Genomic DNA, 20,338 nt, shown 5'->3' with positions numbered 1-20,338 from the left:
GGAGTAAACAGAGTAAAGAAAAGAATGGAGTGAAATAGATGAAACAGACCCTCCAAATAAAGATAGCAGCTAAGAATAGATTTAATTGTCTTCCCCATGTCGTCAAACAGCAGTCAGAGTGTGGAACAGCCGGGGGCACTGCAGAACAGCACGAGGTGCATTAACAGAGTTGTATGTGAACCCCAAAACAGCAATATTGGAGTGCTTCAGATCAGGATTGGGGGTATAGACAGAACTGTGTCCTGGCACAGTTCTGGAATAACAAAGGCAGCGGGTGAGGAATGAGAAACAGAGCACCATGTAATTTCTGGTATTGGAATAATGGGGTGCTACAGGTTAGGGTTGAGGTGCACTGACAGAGTTTTATGTGGAAAAGTAACAGGCACACAAGGTCAGAAGTAAGGTATGTTAATGGAGCTATGTGTGGAACCTAATATTGGCATGCTAGCTTTGCCGAGTATTAGCCTGGAGGTGCCCTGGTGAAGCTGCGAGTGGGGCCCAGCGTGGGAGTGGCTTTGCCTCTGAACCACAGAAGCTAGGGGCGTGTGTGTGAGCATTAGTACTGAGAAGAAACGTGCACTGAATGCTAGAATTGATGCATTCTGGCGGAGCTGTGGTGGTTAGTGGGGTTGGATGTTAGACTTGAGGTGCACTGGCTGAGCTGTGTTTTGCTCTTTTGGATCCAGTATTTGCTAGGTAGTGGCTCTTAATAGTAGAATTGAGCTGCTGTAATGGAACTGTATGTGAGCAGGATCCCAGTATAGGAAAGGAAATGACCTCGCTGGGGTAGAACTGAGGTGCACTGATGGAGCTGCGCCCGAGGCCCCAGTACTGGCACAGCAGAGTGTACTCACTGTAAGAACTGAGTTGCTCTGGCAGACAGCATGTGTGGGGTTCTGGCACAGGCGGTTTAGAGTATATGAACTGAAGTGCACTGATGGAGCTGCGTCAGGTCTCAGTACTGGAACAGCAGTGTGTACTGACTGTAAGAACCTAGGTGCTCTGGCAGACAGCATGTGTGGGTTCTGGCAGGGGCATGGCTGAGGGGCTTGGAGTGTGTGAACTGAGGTGCACTGAGGGAGCTGCACCTGGGGTCCCAGTACTGGAACAGCAGTGTGTACTGACTAAGAACTGAGGTGCTCTGGCAGACTGTATGGGATTTTGTCACGGCTTAGGGGCTTGGAGTGTGTGAACTGTGGTGCACTAATGGAGCTGCATCTGAGGTCCCATTACTGGAACAGCAGTGTGTACTGACAGTAAGAACTGAGGTGCTCATGATAGACGGTATGTGTGGGGTTCTGCTACTGGCACAGCTGAGGGCTTGGAGTGTATTAACTGAGGTGCACTGATGGAGCTGTGAGTGGAAACCTAGTATGGAGCAGAAGTGGACACTGTCTCTGTAAGGATTGCGGAGCCCTGATAGAGCTCGGTGCCTCTACTATAAGCAATTACAAGAGATCCTCCCCCTGGGGACCACAGGCAGGCACATTTGGTAAAGAAAATCTAAGCCAAGGAAGGGCAAGAACCAGGCAGCTGACAGAAGGTGCAGAAAGCCCACACAAACCCAATGTGACCAAGATAACAGCCTGATTTATAGCCTTGTTTACAGCTAAGCTCAGAGCAAGTATGGTCTGCAAATGAAAAGGGAAGCTTCCCTAGACAGGAGCAGGAAGCAAAGTAAAATAAAAGGCCCCTCCAAACAAGATAAAGAGGACAAATTGTAATTAAACAGTAGTTGGTCCCTGCTCTCACACAGAAGTCGGTACAAAGAGGCATGACTGACCACCAGCAAGCAAGGTTTTGTAATTGACACTGAAACTACAAAATTGAATAGCTGGAAGCCAACAGACGAAGTATACTTGAAAGTATACAAGAGGTCGTACGCTTACACTCGACCTAAAGAGCTACCGCTGACCAAAATGAGAGTGCGAGCTGCTGCTGATTAACAAAAACAAAGGAAATGAGCGTCACAAGAAAGGTTACCAATGGTTAAGGAATGGGCAGTTCTAAGCCCCTTTTAGATTTTTTTAAGGAACAATAAACTTGCAAGCGACAGCACGTGCACTGTCCCAGGCGAGACCTCACAATAAGGTTCAAACAAATGAGTGCCCAAATACGAATGCTACTGTTTATGTACCTCTAAAGGCACTATGCCAAACATATTACTGAAATATATCTAGCTGGAGCTATATCTTATATGGAAATGGGTGTTGATAATTTCATTTGTGTCAGGCGTATTTTTTTAACATTAAATTTATATACTTGAACTACAAACACATCAATACAATTTGTCACATAATGGCATCAATATCTATAGAGGCAGTGACTACACAGTATTTTAAGTAATTAATTTGCATTTCAAACGCACCTCAAGTAGCTTTATTCACATAAATGTCACCTCATGTCAAGGTTGGCAAGCAAGCCTAAAACACTGTAGTATACCATTGGATGTTTAATCAATTTGATCATATAGCACACTATAAGCTCCAGCAGCAAGGTCTACTCCATGTGGAGACCAATTTCCCGCCTGCATGTGATTTCGGTCACTACTCTTTTAGGGTTCTAGTATGATTTGTGGACCATGTGGTTAGCCATGTAAGACTGTAGTGGGATTCAGATATCCTTGGACTTGCTTGTTAGTAACATCAACGAGGAATAGTGCTTGCCATTGGTCATTTGTAAGAGCAGTACAATGCAATGTTCTAAATTTGACCCTTTTCTCATTAATGCACAGCTTACATGATAATGTTGATAGTGATATTCATTCTTCAGGAGAAGACATTTCTAGTATTATCCTTGAAATGAAGTATGTTTTTGAAACTCTTTATTAATTACAAGTGTAAAGCCTAATCGATGTTAATTTCGTGAGCTAGGGCCATTTATGTATTCTTTTTAAAGAGATACAATGCTATTTTATAGGTCACAGATTACATATTCAACCAAATGTCTGGAGCAGCCTACTGTCAACAAAGTTCAAACCTCCTTAATCTATCGCATTTACCAGTATTGGAACTAATAATGGACACCTCTTCAGTATGCAGGTGGTATATATTTTGCATTGTAATATCTTTGCGTACTTGGTATTATTTGTGTTAGATTTTTCTACATAATAAACTCCATTATATATTACATTTGTCTCTTAGATAAACACTAGAGGCTTGATTGCGAGTTGCTCATAATATTCCGACCCATTCATGCTATGAATGGGTCGGAATTATGAGTTTGAAGGTATTTAATGCATCAGGTACTTATCCGATGTACTAAATAACTCCACCTTTGCTAAATTTCGGCAGGTCAAACCTGCTGATATTTAACGAGGGAAAGCATACGGAATTTGTAGTATCATGCACATTTTGATGTGCTAAACACAAAAATTCACGTTATTATTTATAAACTCATAACAGGTGTTATTTATCGCACCGGATTAATAACATACCCGTGGTATCATTATTTTTCAGAGGCAACAAATAACGCCTTAACTTGTAATCAGGCCCCTTAGTATCGTTTTCTTCATAACATAATCTGTAAGCATTACTTTGCTTATGTATGAAGAGCCCTGAGACAAAAATATGTTGATATTATACACCCTTAGGGTTTTATGGGACCAACATTTCCTTTAGTGTCTTAACCATGCCTTCGCTCTTCACACTGATTTGCCTTCAATCGTAGGCATTTTAGGTTATTAGACAACACAAACCAAAGGTATAACTTGTTTATTTTTTCTGCTTTGAATCTTCGTTGTCTCATCTGTCCACGTTTTCATTTTCCTAAATTTCTTCTCATATTCCGTATCCTCTGGGTATTTCAGCTTTTTCACAGACAATGATGCCCTGGGGGACAAGACCTTCCAGCCACCCTACTATGCCACAAACAAGGGTGCTGCAAATGATAGGCCACGAGACAGGATAGCTCGTCCCTCTCCCCTCTGAGTGAATCTACTCCTCAAAAACGCTTTGGCCTTATTAATCGACAATTAATTTTTCGGAATTAAGGTGCTATTACTAGCACCTCATAAATAAAAATAGAGTGCATTAAATGGCACCTATTGCTAGTTTTTGGGGAAACATTTAAGAAAGGGTGAGGTATTTAACACACCCATTGCTTACTGGGTGAGTTAAATAAAATCCAACTCAGAATTTTGATCCCTGCACAAACAGGAGTTTGCGCAGGGGTCGGTAAATACAGAGCCACTAAGGCCCTCATTATGATACTGGTGGTAAAAAACGCCTACCGCTGCGGCGACGGCCGCCAAAAGACCGTCGCCGCGGCTACCAGCCATCTGCAGTATGATGACCACAGCCGGATTTCCGCCAGAATGGCTGTGGCCATGCCGGCGGATGGCGGTAAGGTGGCGATGCTGCCAGCAGCAGTACCATGCTAGTAGACCACCGCCAGCCGTATTATGAGAAATAATACAGCCTGGCGGTGTTCTGCTGGCGGACGCTGCTGCTGGCAGCAGCGCACTGTCCTGTCTCCTGCCAGAGGACCCCCTGAACACAGGTAAGTGGGTGCTCATACAGGGGTGGGGGGGGAGGGGTTGTGTGTGTGTGTGTGTGTGTGAGGGGTTTGTGTGTATGTCTGTGCATGCGTGTATGCGGGTGTGTGTTGCGTGTTGTATTTGTGTGCATGTCTGCAGGTGTGAGTGCGTGTCTGCATGTACGTATGTAAGTGTGTGCGGATGTGTGTGTGTGAATGGATGTATGCATGCATGGATGAATGTGGGAATGGGTGTGTGTATGCGTGTGTGAAGGGAGGGGAGTGTATGAAGGGGGTCTGGAGAGGAAGGGGGTTGGGGGAATCTTGGGAGGGGTTGGGGGCAGGGAAGACCTCTATCAGTGACAGGGAAGGGATTCCCTGTCACTGATAGTGCCTACCTCCATGGTTTTCATGGCGGTAAGGAAGCCACGAAAACCATGGCGGTAGGCGGGGTCATTATGCCGCAGGCGGTACAGTGACGGCCGCCGGGCTGGAGATTGATGTCTCCAGCCCGGCAGCCGTTACCGCCTTGGCGGTCGGTGTGGTACATTGGCGGGTTGGCTTCAGCCAAACCGTCAATGTCATAATATGGTGGAAAGTACCGCCAGCCTGTTGGCAGTACTTTCCACCATATTACCGCCGACCGCCAGAGTCATAATGAGGGCCTATATCTTCTGACACACAGTGCTTAATCCATTCCACCACCCTTGATTTGCATCAAAGCTATTTAGCCTGCTTCCGGTCCTTTTTATGCCTTCCTGAAAACCCCATCCATCTTTGTTCCTTAATCAAATTTTCTACTTGCATTTGGAAACACAGGTTTTGCTGTGGTGAACTTGCAGATGTGAATTTATCGGAACCACTAGCATTATTCTACCTATGTAAGACATTCCACCAACCAACGTTTGCACACGCCTTCAGATTCCACATTGAGTTCATTCTTGCAGCGTATAGTAGTAAGCCACGTTTCTGCTTTAACGTTATGAAGTGGGATACCGTCTGTTCTTCAGTCCTCTAACACTGTGTATCCAATGAGTGATCATATACGTCTGCTTACTGCGCCTTTGATCACTCCTTAAAATTCCTAAATGTTAAGTGTTATAGCCAATATAATCCCACTGCTCTGCCCAGAATTGGTTTTCTATGCTCCAGTATGACTCTTTCATTGAAACGTACTTCCACTTTCTTTCTACTTCGCAAGAACACACCAATGCTTTCAGTTATTTCACAAAAAAATCAGTAGTGGAACAGAATAAATAGGATGGTGGAAGCACAACCCTTGCCTGTTTGGCAGGTAGTATAAAACACCCCACAAATGTTATGACATGAAATTAACAAAGTTATCTTGTCATGTCCACACACAGAAGGCCTTTAATAACCAATTCTGATGGTGGTAACATTGCTGGTTACTACATAGATAACTACTCAGCTCCTTAAAGGGGTCTGGCCATTGTAATTAAGGCACGTTTACTAGTATAACTCTTCCCTCTATTTCCTTCTTTCTTTCAAAATGAGGCACTGGGACTTAGATCATACTTTCTAATGGGCTCATATGGGCAAATCACAATTGCCTTATAAACTGTTGGTATTTGCAGAATACATGACAAGGTTTCTTTCATTCCAAACTGGGAGAGAAGAAGGTCATGCCTGGCCTAACGAGCCATGTGATAATCATAATGCAAGGCAGCCCGAAGGTCACATATTACAATAGGGAGCACCAACTGGTACGGGGATACCAATCGTTCAGACAGTTTTGCTACAATCACTCAGGAAAAGCAAACTTATTAAAGATCTCTTGGGTCAAAATGTCATATTCCTAGGAGATTCCTTGGGAGATAGAAGAAGTGACCTACCTAGTTGAAACATCCCAATTGTGATTACATATAACTTAATTGCGCACATGTCTACTCCTAGGGCAACTCATTATTTCCACAACTGTCAAGGTGGCTCAAACACCATTTACACACATACTGATGAGGTAGCTTATCTCACTCCTGCAACATCCTCTGGAGATTGGTCACAACATACAGACATACTGATGGGTCATCTTAGAACTTTCCTCGTGGGTGGGATGACATGCAGATGGCTTGAAGAACTCATATACACAGGTGAGCATACATACACCCACCCCGATTTGCACAATAATTTGGCATTTTCTTGGTTCTATTCAACACCTTCTTCTCTTTTTCTCTGTCTCAGAATACCTTTAATTGCTAAAGCTCAAAAACATGATACCAACCAATAAAAAAATCCTTAGTTTCGAACAAAAAGCAATGTCCTCCCTTACTACGAGAGGCCAAGTTTTAAAGGTCCTCCACTTTGTCTTCGGATACAACTTTTATTAATAAGAAATTTCACAAAGTGTGTAAGGCTGCAGGTTTTTATATGTTGCATATTGAGGCTAACATGTAAACACCACTTACTAAATTACAGTACTAAATTACAGTTGACTGCAATACAAACAGCACCTCTCAACTCTCTATACACAAATGATTAATGAAGGTGTGAAAATTATGATGGAGCCCCTATAAGCTTTCGGAAAGTAATCTGGAATTTTGGGCTCCAGTCCTCACCCATACCATTAATTCAGGTTGTAACTTGAAAATACCATCTCCGTGGCACACTGTTGCTATTGTACCAGTGTTTAAAAAAGGCAGCATGCAAGAACCATGTTGACTAATCTCTTTGTTGGACTCCGTGGTTAAAGAAGTTGGTCTGGTTATCTTGCAAATAATGATCCAGAGTTGGATGGTGGAGAATAATGTTTTATCTTAATCCCAGTCTGGTTTCACAACCTGTCTGGGCACAATAGAACAATGCCTCAACCTGCATCTAATAATTAGCCAGGCGAGGTAAGTTGATTTAATCATTTATAGATGTTAGCAGTGCCTTTGATCAAGTGAATCAGTCAAAGCTCTAGGCTAATTTATTGGGCACTGGGCTGGGCAAGGCTTCAATCAATTTTGTTTTTACATATTTCATCCAACAATGTTACAGCTTCAGTAAGATATGGCCAAGGTGGGTGATTGCTCTGATTCATTTGCACTACAGAGGAGGGTTCAACAGGGTGTATCCTTGCCCTAATATTTTTACTGTATATTAACGACCTCAATGCTTTTTAAATTACATATTGTAAGGACATGCTGACATTGCCGCGTAGACCCATCCTTGTTTTGATGTTTGTTTATGACCCTGTTTGAATATGCAGAACAGATTTAAAGCATTGATTAATAGTTTTGTGGCATACATGGACAATTCAGATTTGAGAAAATCTATTCCATGCTCTGCGGTAGAACTAAAAGTAAGGTCAGAGCTATTTCCATCAAGGGTAAGAATGAGGGCAAGGTGGCATACTTCTCCTATTTGGGTATTACCTTTGACTCCTCAATTCCTGGTCAGTGTCTCTCTGATAGGTATGTTTAATTTAACCAAGCAGTAGGTGCCCTATTTAGCATTTCCCAGAAGACTGGGAATAAATTGAAACCCCCCCTCTTCTGGAAGTATATAATTGCAAATGTATTCCAATTCTGACCTACGGGGCGGCTATCTGGGGTTACTGACTCAACCAGAATCTGAAGGTAGAAGAAAACCATTTTTGTATGTGGCTCTGAGGGCATTCACCCAATAGCCCACATGTGATCCTGCGTGAAGAACTAGGCACGGGTTATGTGGAGGATAGAGTAAAATTAGCACCTGTACTACTGTGGTAGCCTTTTCGAGTAGTCCCCACTGTTCACTTGAATTGAATGTCAATAAAGATTGCCAGGCCTTCAATTATGGGCTTTCGCTTTCTTGACTACAGTATATTAAAAAGCTAGCCAACATGCTGGGAAGTCCAGACCTAACTACCAGCCTGGCATATCCCGAGAAGAAAAAGCCATGGGTTCAGGAGAACTTTATAGCGCAAGTTACACTATCTAGAGGGGGGGGGGTGAATAAGCCACTGATACATTAATATGTAATAATTCAAATGTACCGGGCCTGGAGCTGTATTTGAATCTTGTTATAAATCCATGGGAGGCAGCTCTGCTCACTAGATTTCACCTAGTTTCCCTTCAAAACCTTCTATGTTTTCCTTTAGGTCGCTATGACCCTGCAGGGATTTCAATATGTCCATGTGACGAATCCCTCCTCCCCCCTCAAACACGTTTGCACTTTTTTTTGTTAGCACATTATAAAATAATTTCAGCAGGATTTTTTTTTTTATACCTGTACTTAAAGATTTGAACTTTGTTTAAATGTAAACCAGCTTTGTTATTTCTAAAGCGGTTAGGTTCGCTAGTTGTATTTAAAGCTGTGGTGAGCGTCTTAAAGTCAGCACAAAGTTATTGGAAATCGTTGCTTTTTCAAATCTGGTTCTGTCCCCTTCTTATGTCTTTGAAATTAGTTTTGCTGACCAATAATTGTGTATTTTTTTCTTTTAATATATCTCTTAAATATTTAGGCTGTATTGGTGTGTTTTTTATGATTATTGTTTGACAATCGAATAAAGATTCTGCCTGTCTGTCTACAGAAGGTGTAAAAATTATTTATAATAATGTTTCAATTATATATCATTTCATTGCGTACAGTTGTTCAGAGCATGTAATGCTTTTATGCTCATACCCACTCAGCCAACAACTCCTCTATCCCCAGTCTATCATCTAGGGTGAGTTTGCCCCAAACATGGCACATAGGGGAACACTGGGTGAGCAACCACATCAGGCATGCAGCTCTTCTACCAGCCTCTAATAGGCGTCCATGTTGCTACGATCTTCCCTTCTGAGTGGACATAATAGACCGGATGCATGGCCGCTGTAGCACACGACTGGAAAAAATAAAAAGACAAAAACAAAAGTCACACGAAGCCACATCACAAGTGATATTTAACTATTTTTTTCTTAATGTAGTGTGCAAAGCAAAAGTCTTACAGACTATGAGTTATGCAAATAACATGTGCTGCTACCACTCAACTCCATGAAACTCATTGAGGCCTGCTCACAAACTGCATTTTGTATTACGTTTTGGAGTACTGCAATAGGTCTGCTCACATACTACAAAATGCTATTCACAAACATATATGCGCCTATCCTACAATTTCTAAGTGGAGGTCTCCATAATATGCGTGGAGATCTCCATACATGTATAAAACTAACTTTAATTGATTTTCCATATAAAACAGCAAAGACACTTTATAGTCAGTTTGTTACATGAAGTCCATATATGAGTCCCTTTTGTTTCAGGTATTTACAAGATACATTGAATTAAAGCAATGTATTGATGGATAGAGATGCAGTGTCCAAAAATAAAAAGAAGAAAAACAAAACTAAAACTTTCTGCCTAGTCTAAAAGCTGGAGGTTTGCTATTCCCAAAATTGAGACAACGAGGTATTAATACTACTTGGTTACCTTGTAAGCAGCAGAACTAGGAACCTAATAAGCAAAATGTGGGTGGGGGTTGGGAATGACGTTGGTAATCATGGAAGAGCAATATCAGGGTGTACATACTGTTCCATCATCTAATGGTCGATATGAAATATTCAACTGTATAGTACAAGCAGTGATGCAGGCGCAATTAGGTGTCAACTGCCAGTTAATGTGGAATAACCGTTCCGCCAGCCTTGAATTGTCCGTAGATGTATAAACTATGAAGGGAAGCCCTTCAACCCCACTGAATGAGGGCCAAAAACACAAATTAAATACAAATGTACAGTGGGGATAGATATAAAACAAAGTACCACAGTGAAAACATGAATTAATCACTGGAAAATGATTTCTTTATTCATAATGAAATCTATTAAATTATGCTTAGTGTCTCCAAGTCCCACTCTCAAGACTGTGTACCAAACTAACAAAAAACAATGTCACCAAGTGTATTATACAAACATACAGCGAGAAAACTCTTAGCGAATGATAAAATACAAGACAAAAACAATATTGAAAAAACTTATATATCAAATAGTTCCTTTTTGCACTGTTGTACTTTAACCTATAAGCTGCTTAGCCATTCATTGGCGAGCAGTATTTCATTGAGGTAATGTAAGTAATGTATCGTCCATCAGCAAACCCTCTATCGCTGATGTAAACATCCAATACAGTCCAATTTTTTTATCATCCAATTTTTCAAAAATTCAGATATACATTCCTCCGCAGATGTAGTCGATGCGTTTCGGCCTTAATAAATCTGTCCTCCTCAGGACATCAGGAACAGTGCCTATATATACAAATTATTGCTGCACTAATAGTAATTATCTCATAATCACAGACCGCCAGGAGTGGACAACACCCCTGTTCACCCTTAAGACCCCAGTGTACATAAATTTAAATAAATAGTGATGACTGATCTTAAAAGAGACTACACTAGATGTTCATGTCAAGTCTAAAAATTCCCTGTTAGACAGTGTTGTAAAACTCAAAAGAGAAAGCAGGAGGAAAAAACCCGGAAAAGTCATTTATTTCAACTCTGGAAACCGGTGTTTCAATTAAATTAAAGCCCATGCAGTTTCTTAGATCTCGACGGCCATTGAAAAGTGTGAGTACCTTGGTTATTTGAGTCTAAAAGGTGATTGCTGATAAGCAGTCTCAAAACGTGTTTAATGTCATGTTAAACAGCATGGCAGCAAGGACAAGTGGAGCTAGTGGTATCGTAATTGTTTCCCAAGACCTGCCGGAATGAGGTACTCTTAATGTAAGTGTGCGCCCTATATATGCTTCCTATTTTGTTTGCAGTTTTTCCAGGGGTGGAGTAGAACAATCTGGAATGGCTTTGAGTAGCCAATAAACTAGTCATCTACTCGCTCCTGTAGTAAAGAGCATTTGTATGAGAGGGTGGGTTGGGGTTCTGCTTGAGTTATGTCCCAGGTGTCTTTAAGGGCCACTATGTGTTAGGGACTGCCCTGCTGGAAGACCATATTGCTCGACTAGCAGGTCATAGGAGTTAAGAATTCCATCCTGAAACATGCTTCTTACACAATATAATCCTGAGCCACATCAAGCCTCTACCTTTAGCAGAGAAGGTTTCAACTATGATGGTGCATGAACAATGAAATGCCTTACAATCGCTATTGTGTCCTATACAAAATAGGCTGTTAAAGTATTTGGGCAGGGTGGTGTTAGGCACGAAAGCCTTGTGGACTACATATATGGTTTCTTGCAGAGATAAGTCCCACTTCTAATAGTGTCTTGAACCACAAAGCCACCACAATCTGTTAGGAGCTGCAGTGTAGATAGCACTATCCTTTGATGACCATTACTACAAATAAGGTCCCCCAACATCCTGTCTGAAGTACCGACTACACTTTGGCATATTCAAAGGGCAAGTTAGCAAAATAATAAAATAGTCGTGGTAACATAAGCATTTTTGTGAGGGCTATGCACCCTGGAATAGTTTTTTGCAGGGACTTCCAGAAGTGCACTAAGTGGGGAAATTGCTCTCAGTAAATTTCTGTCAAGCATGTAAGTGATTGAATATTAATTGTTAATGCCAAGGTATTTAAAAGTCGTAGCTTTCCGCCTGATCTTATGATCCGCTATCACTATATCCTTACATGGGCAGCTTGAACTTAGTGGGAAAATGCACATTTTTGACCAGTTCATGCACAGGCCAGGAATCGTCCTAAAAGTATTAATTTTTTTGTGTTATAGAAGAACCCCTTTACGAATGTTTCTAATGTAAATCAACACATCATCAGCATATAATGATGTTACATGGATTTCATTATCTAGGGTAACACCTACTTTTGTCAGGGTGGGCCATCGCAGGCATCACAGTTTCATTGCCAGATTTTCACTTACAACATTATAGTCACTGTTAAGGACTGCCAACATACAACATCAAGGGCGTCATGACCTGGTTTAGGCAGTGAAATTAGGAGATCTTTCTGCATGAAGGGAGGGAACATGACAGATTGTGGTGAATCATTGTAAAACTCCACTAACTGCGGCACCAGCAGGTCTATATCGGTGATATAAAATTTTATGGGAAAACCATCCAGACCAGGGGATTTACATACTGAAAAGTCCTGGACTGCCCCTCGAATCTCTTGTTCAGTGATGGGACTCTCTAGTATCTCCATATGCCTGGCCGGTATGCTGCTAAAAACTTATCTCTCTAAAGACCCAGAAGCATGACTGTGCAGTTACGGTTCCCATGCTCATGTAATGTATAATAAATGTATGATAATGAGAGATAGTAGCTTTGTGGATGTCTTCTTGTGCGTGGACCATGGTGTTCTGGGTGGGCAGATGTTGATTCAGGTCTTCTGGTGTATCTTGTTTAACTAGGCGTGAAACTGGCAGATTTGCACCCCACTATGTGATTTTGCAAGATGTGCTGTAAAATCTAATCAGCAGAATGCTCAATTGTGCCAGTGGTTCCCTGGCCGAGGATAATTCTGCACTAATAGTATGTCCCTTACTGTGGTTTGCTGCAGGGTTCTCAAGGAAAGCTGAATTTTATTCAGTTCCTTCAACAGTGTTTGGCTGTAGGAGGCTGGCATGGTTTGTAGTGGGTACCTTGGGCACTTACACCTTACACCAGTTATCCCTTATTATTGAAGTAATAGTGTTCTAGCAGCTTAGGCTGATAGAGGTAGCTATAGCAGAGCAGCTTCGGCTGAAATAGGAGACATGCAAAGCTCATGCAATACCACTTATAGTTACACAGTACTTATATACAAGTAAAGACAATAGTCAGTGTTACCAAAATTAAAGGTATTTATTGGGATGACACTGTACCAAAAGTATCTTAGAGACAATACTCCTTCTGAAGGTAAGTATTATACACAATATATAAACTAGACACCAAACTTAGACAAGTAAATAGTCATAGAACAATGCAAACAATAGGAAATGCTATAGAATGCAATGGGAGAAAATAGGTCTAGGGGCAACACAAACCATATGCTAAGAAAGTGGAATGCGAATCACAAATTCCCCCCTACACAAGTGTAGTGTGTGAAGAATCACTGGGAGAGTAAGAATACAGTAAAAGGTAAGTAAATTACCCCACCCCAGAGCCCAGAAAAGCAGGCGTAAAGTACTGCAAGTTTCCTTAGGACACACTACACCTCATGATTGAAATTTTGCAGCAACCAACCAAGGCTGCAGACAACAACTGCTGGATTCCTGGACCTGAAGACCTGCAAAGGAAGGTGACCAAGTCCAGAGGTCGAAAGAAGTTCCAGGAAGGACAGAAGCCCCTGCCAACTCAGAAGAGGGTGTAAAAGAAGAGCCCCGGTTAGTCGAAGACTGCAGGAATGCACCCTAGGAAGATGCCAGCAGGTTCCTGCATGATGCAAAGGATGTCCCACGACGTGAAGATCGTTGCAGACGTGATTTCATGTTACAAGTTGCCAAAAAGCCTTGGGTATGACCAAAGTGCGTCTTGCGTCAAAATGGCCCTGGATGGACCCCGGAGGGACCTGGGGGCCTCAACTCTGTGTGAGGAGGAAGAGAGGGCTCTCAGCACTTTAGAAAGCCCTCAGGATGCCAGCCAGCACCCCCGGGAGTCCCAGGACATGCAGACAAAGGAGGTGCAAAACGCTGTTGATGCAGCACAACAAAGGAAGGTCCCACGACTCAGCGAGTTTAGCGTCGAAGGATGGAGTGCTGGGGACCTGGGCCAGGCTGTGCACGATAGTGCACAGAGGCCTGAGGAGGTGAAGAAGTACACAGGGGTACCGTCGCTCTCAGGGAAGGCAAGATCTTACCTCCTCCACATTGCATCAGCAGGACTTCAGGACAGTCTATGTCAATGGGGTCCAACCTCTATGTCCTTAGGAGCATGCTCGTTGCTGTGAGAGGAGTCCAAGGGTACCGGTCGTCGTCTTAGAAGGTGCCTGCTGGCCCAGGGGAGTGACTCCGTCACCCCACGGGAGATTTCTGCTGACCTTCTGGTGCAGGATGAAGACAGGGAGTCCTCAGAGCGTGCACACTGTGAAAACTGTTGCAGTTGCTGACTTGGAGCTGAGGTTGCAGAAGAAAAGTATTCCTTGTTGATACTTTGTTGCAGTTGCAGCTGTTCCTGGAGCAGGCTGCAGTTGATCCGAGGTCAGACGATGATAATGTAGTTGCAAAGGATCCTGAAGTAAACTTGCAAGCAAAATCTGAAGACAACCCACAGGAGAGACCCTAAATAGCTCTGAGAGGGGGATTGGCTACCTTATCAGGTATGGACCTATCAGGAGGGGTCTCTGACGTCACCTGCTGGCACTGGCTACTCAGAGCCCTCCAGAGTGCCCCCACACCTAGCAAAATAAGATGGCCGAAGTCTGGGACAAACTGGATGAGCTCTGGACACCACCCCTGGGGTGGTGATGGACAGGGGAGTGGTCCCTCCCCTTTCCTTTGTCCAGTTTCGCATCAGAGCAGGGGACAAGGGGTCCCTGAATCAGTGTAGACTGGTTTATGTAAGGAGGGCACCATCTGTGCCCTTCAAAGCATTTCCAGAGGCTGGGGGAGGCTACCCCTCTCCGGCCTGTAGCACCTATTTCCAAAGGGAGAGGGTGTAACACCCTGCTGTCAGAGGAAATGCTTTGTTCTGCCTTCCTGGGAATGGGCTGCTCAGACCCCAGGAGGGCAGAACCCCGTCTGAGGTGGCAGCAGCTGTAGCTGCAGTGCAAGCCTCAGAGAGCTGGTTTGGCAGTACTGGGGGTCCATGGTGGAGCCCCCAGGATGCATGGAATTGGCTCCCCAATACCAAATTTGGAATGGGGGCAAATCCATGATCTTAGACATGGTACATGGCCATAGTCGGAGTTTCCATTGTGAAGCTATATATAGTTATTGACCTATATGTAGTGCACACGTATAATGGCGTCCCCGCACTCACAAAGTCCCGGGAAATGGCCCTGAACTATGTCGGGGCACCTTTGCTAGTGCAAGGGTGCCCTCACACTTCGTAACTTTGCACTTAACCATCAGTAAGTGAAAGTTAGACATATAGGTGACTTATAAGTTACTTAAGTGCAGTGAAAATGGCTGTGAAATAACATGTGCGTTATCTCATGCAGGCTGCAATGGCAGGCCTGTGCAAAGGTTTGTCTGAGCTCCCTATGGGTGGCAAAAGAAATGCTGCAGCCCATATGGATCTCCTGGAACCCTAATGCCCTGGGTACCTAGGTACCATATACTAGGGACTTATAAGGGGGGGGGTCCAGTGTGGCAATGGAAATTGTTAAATGAAGTCACTAGCCTACAGTGAAATTTAAAAGCAGAGAGAGCATAAGCACTGAGGTTCTAATTAGCAGAGCCTCAGTGACACAGTCAAGCACTATACAAACACACACATTAGGCCATAAACTAAGAGCACTGGGGTCCTGACCAGCAGGATCCCAGTGAGACAGGCAAAAACATACTGACATACAGGTAAAAATGGGGGTAACATGCCAAGGAAGATGGTACTTTCCTACATTGGCGGGCTCCAATCACGGATCAAATGCAATGCTCCTGAAGGACAGTTTTAAATGCGTCCCATTCCACAAGTTTCGAGGATGCAGAACCACTGTTTTCGGTAAAGTAGTATGTGATGTCACCACAAATCTGCCCTCTAAAGGCAGGGTTCTCCAATTGGGAAGGTTGTAATTTCCAAGTCGATAGATCTCCACATACATACGTACACCTTTTAGCAGTAAATGTGCTAGGAATCTGGGGGAGGGGTTAGAAAATGGGGAATACCTACAACTAAAATGGGAGGGACTTAGGAAGCTGTAAGGAGGGCTTCATGGCCTCAATACAAACACCTATTGACAAAAGAGTAAGCCCGTTGCTATTAACAAACTACACTTCTAAAGTTACTGCAGCCAAAAGGCCCCCAAACAGTATTAACCCCTTGTGTGCCCAGAACGAGGTGATCTCGTCCAAGGCGCCAGTTCACCGGTGCCTTGGACGAGATCACCTCGTCCTGCTATGGGCCCCCGGGGGGAGCGCTAGCGCTAGCTCTCCCCCGATGTCCAGGCACACCCCTCCCCTAGGCAGGGATGGAAGGAGAATCGCTTCCCCTTACACACCCGCCCCCCCCCATGGCATCTGATGATGCCAGCGCGCTTTCGCCCGCTGACCTCATCAGAGGCCTTCCCTCCAGCGCTGGAAGCTCAGCAAAGCATTTCTCCTCCGATCACGTGGAGGGGGCAGAGAAGCCTGAAAGGAGAGACAAGGGTCGCTCCCCTGGGGGGCAAATTGTATTTAGGCCATTTCTGCCCCCCTTGGGGGCAGATCAACCTATTTTTGTTAGGCCAATCTGCCCCCAAAGGGGGCAGAAACCTCTAGACAACATGGATTGGTGTGTGTGTATGTGTGTGTTTTGTTTGGAGGGGGCTGCCCCTTGGGCAAGGGTCTCTCCCCATGGGGGCACATTACTGTTGGCCATAACTGCTCTCTTTGGGGGCAGATGGCCTATTTTGGAAGGCCTGTGTGCCCCCAAGGGGGCAGAAAGCCCACCAGAGACCAGGGAAGATTTTGTTTTCAAAATAAGAGGTTGGGGGTATGGCCATACCCCCACTCCAAATAAATGGGGCCAAAGTTGTTCTGCCCACCAGTGGGCAGATTGGGCAATTACCCACGATCCACACCCCGGGGTGACAGAAAGTCTACTAGATGCCAGGGAATAAAAAAAACTAAAAGAAAATAGTGGGGTGGTGGCTACCAATCAGTATGGGCCTGGTTATGCCCCCACCCAAACTGAGGGGGCTAACCGTCTTTCAGCTCTCCCCCGCACACTAAAACACCTTATCCCTTGGCAAGCAAGAGGACATTTGAATATTTTTGTTTTACATTTGGGCCATGAGAGCTTGGTAACTCTCAAAATCGTCCCACTTGGAATGGTGAGGGCTGCAATTTATTTTTACATTGTGACGCTGCCATGTAGAAAAATCCACAAGACCTAGACACATCCGAAAACTAAACATCTAGTTGATTCCAGGGTGGTGTGCTTTACATGCACCCCGCACCACTTCCTTACCCACAATGCCCTGCAAACCTGCAACTTTGCTGGAAAGCACACATTTTCCCACATTTTTGTGATGGAACCTTCCGGAATCTGCAGTAATCCACAAAATTCCTACCACCAAGCATTGTCTCATCTATAACGATAAAATTTCTGCTGCACTGATGGACGATACATTACTTACATTACCTCAATGAAATACTGCTCACCAATGCCTAAAACTGCCCTTTTGGACCCACATTGGTTCCCCCTCAATTTCGATGTGTTTTTGGCTCTTCCCTGTCACAAACACTTGGCCCACCTACACAAGTGAGGTATCATTTTTACCGGGAGACTGAAGGGAACGTTGGGTGGTAGGAAATTTGTCACGGTGCTGTGATCCCACACAGAAATGTGGGAAAAATTTGATTTTTTAGCTAAATTTGCGGTTTGCTGAGGATTCTGGGTAAGAAAATATTGGGGGATCCACGCAAGTCACACCTCCCTTGACTCCCTCGGGTGTCTAGTTTTCAGAATTGTCTGGGTTTGGGAGGTTTCACTAGATGGCTGCTGAGCCCAGGACCAAAAACGCAGGTGTTCCCCCGCAAAAACAGGTAGTTTTCTATTTGATAATTTTGATGTGTCCACGTTGTGTTTTGGGGCATTTCCTGTCGCGGGCACTAGACCTACCCACACAAGTGAGGTATCATTTTTATCAGGAGACTTGGGGGAACGCTGGGTGGAAGGAAATTTGTGGCTCCTCTCAGATTCCAGAACTTTCTGTCACCGAAATGTGAGGAAAAAGTATTTTGTTAGCCACATTTTGAGGTTTGCAAAGGATTCTGGATAGCAGAACCCGGTGAGAGCCCCACAAGTCACCCCGTCCTGGATTCCCCTAGGTCTCTAGTTTTAAAAAATGCACAGGTTTGGTAGGTTTCCCTAGGTGCCAGCTGAGCTAGAGGACAAAATCCACAGGTAGGCACTGTGCAAAAAACACCTCTGTTTTCTGTAGAAAAATGTGATGTGTCCACGTTGTGTTTTGGAGCATTCGCTGTCGCGGGCACTATGCCTACCCACACAAGTGGGGTACCATTTTTATCGGGAGACTTGGGGGAACGCTGGGTGGAAGGAATTTTGTGGCTCCTCTCAGATTCCACAACTTTCTGTCACCGAAATGTGAGGAAAAAGTGTTTTTTTAGCCACATTTTGAGGTTTGCAAAGGATTCTGGGTAACAGAACCTGGTGAGAGCCAGACAAGTCACCCCATCTTGGATTCCCCTAGGTCTCTAGTTTTAAAAAATGCACAGGTTTGGTAGGTTTCCCCAGGTGGCGGCTGAGCTAGAGGCCAAAATCCACAGGTAGGTACTTTGCACAAAACACCTCTGTTTTCTTTGAGAAATGTGATGTGTCCACTTTGTGTTTTGGGGCATTTCCTGTCGCGGGCACTAGGCCTACCCACACAAGAGAGGTACCATTTTTATTGGGAGACTTGGGGGAACGCTGGGTGGAAGGAAATGTGTGGCTCCTCTCAGATTCCAGAACTTTCTGTCACCGAAATGTGAGGAAAAAGTATTTTTTTAGCCACATTGAGGTTTGCAAAGGATTCTGGGTAACAGAACCTGGTGAGAGCCCCACAAGTCACCCCGTCCTGGATTCCCCTAGGTCTCTAGTTTTCAAAAATGCACAGGTTTGGTAGGTTTCCTTAGGTGCCGGCTGAGCTAGAGGCCAAAATCCACAGGTAGGCACTTTTCAAAAAACACCTCTGTTTTCTGTAGAATAATGTGATGTGTCCACATTGTGTTTTGGAGCATTTCCTGTCACGGATACTGTGCCTACCCACACAAGTGAGGTACCATTTTTATCAGGAGACTTGGGGGAACACTGGGTGGAAGGAAATTTGTGGCTCCTCTCAGATTCCAGAACTCTCTGTCACCGAAATGTGAGGAAAACTTGTTTTTTTGGCCAAAGTTTGAGGTTTGCAAAGGATTCTGGGTAACAGAACCTGGTGAGAGCCCCACAAGTCACCCCATTCTGGATTCCCCTAGGTCTCTAGTTTTCAAAAATGCACAGGTTTGGTAGGTTTCCCTAGGTGCCGGCTGAGCTAGAGGCCAAAATCCACAGGTAGGCACTTTGCAAAAACACCTCTGTTTTCTGTGGAAAAATGTGATGTGACCCCGTTGTGTTTTGGGGGCATTTCCTGTCGCGGGCATTAGGCCTACCCACACAAGTGAGGTACCATTTTTATCGGGAGACTTGGGGGGACATAGAATAGCAAAACAAGTGTTATTGCCCCTTGTCTTTCTCTACATTTTTTCCTTCCAAATATAAGACAGTTTGTAAAAAAGACGTCTATTTGAGAAATGCCATGTAATTCACGTTAGTATGGGCACCCCAGAATTCAGAGATGTGCAAATAACCACTGCTCCTCAACACCTTATCTTGTGCCCATTTTTGAAATACAAAGGTTTTCTTGATACCTATTTTTGATTCTTTATATTTCAGCAAATGAATTGCTGTATACCCGGTACAGAATGAAAACCCACTGCAAGGTGCAGCTCATTTATTGGCTCTGGGTGCCTAGGGTTTTTGATGAACCTACAAGTCCTATATATCCCCGCAACCAGAAGAGTCCAGCGGATGTAACAGTATATTGCTTTAAAAAATCTGACATTGCAGAAAAAAGTTGAAAAAAATGGCTGTTTTTTTTCACCTCAATTTCAATATTTTTTTATTTCAGTTGTTATTTTCTGTAGGAAAGCCTTGTAGGATGTACACAAATTACCCATTGCTGAATTCTGAATTTTGTCTACTTTTCAGAAATGTTTAGGTTTCTGGGATCTAGCATTGGTTTCACACCCATTTCTGTCACTGACTGGAAGGAGGCTGAAAGCACACAAAATCGTAAAAATGGGGTATGTCCCAGTAAAATGCCAAAATTGTGTTGAAAAATTTGGTTTTCTG

General features: G+C 43.9%; 1 protein-coding gene across 2 annotated transcripts in view; it reads right to left on the bottom strand.

Moving 5' to 3' along the window:
- Positions 1-6,842: 6,842 nt before the first annotated feature.
- LOC138261681 (D-serine dehydratase-like) overlaps positions 6,843-20,338 on the bottom strand; it is a 496,726-nt gene continuing 483,230 nt past the window's right edge. For both annotated transcript variants that reach the window (XM_069210927.1, XM_069210928.1), the window contains exon 8: positions 6,843-9,283. In XM_069210927.1, the coding sequence (XP_069067028.1) occupies positions 9,194-9,283 (90 nt within the window). In that variant the 3' untranslated portion in view covers positions 6,843-9,193. The remainder of the gene's footprint in view (positions 9,284-20,338) is intronic.

The sequence above is a fragment of the Pleurodeles waltl genome, chromosome 10, assembly GCF_031143425.1.
Source record: "Pleurodeles waltl isolate 20211129_DDA chromosome 10, aPleWal1.hap1.20221129, whole genome shotgun sequence".
NCBI lineage: Eukaryota > Metazoa > Chordata > Amphibia > Caudata > Salamandridae > Pleurodeles > Pleurodeles waltl.
This window is presented reverse-complemented; position numbering and strand designations above follow the sequence as displayed.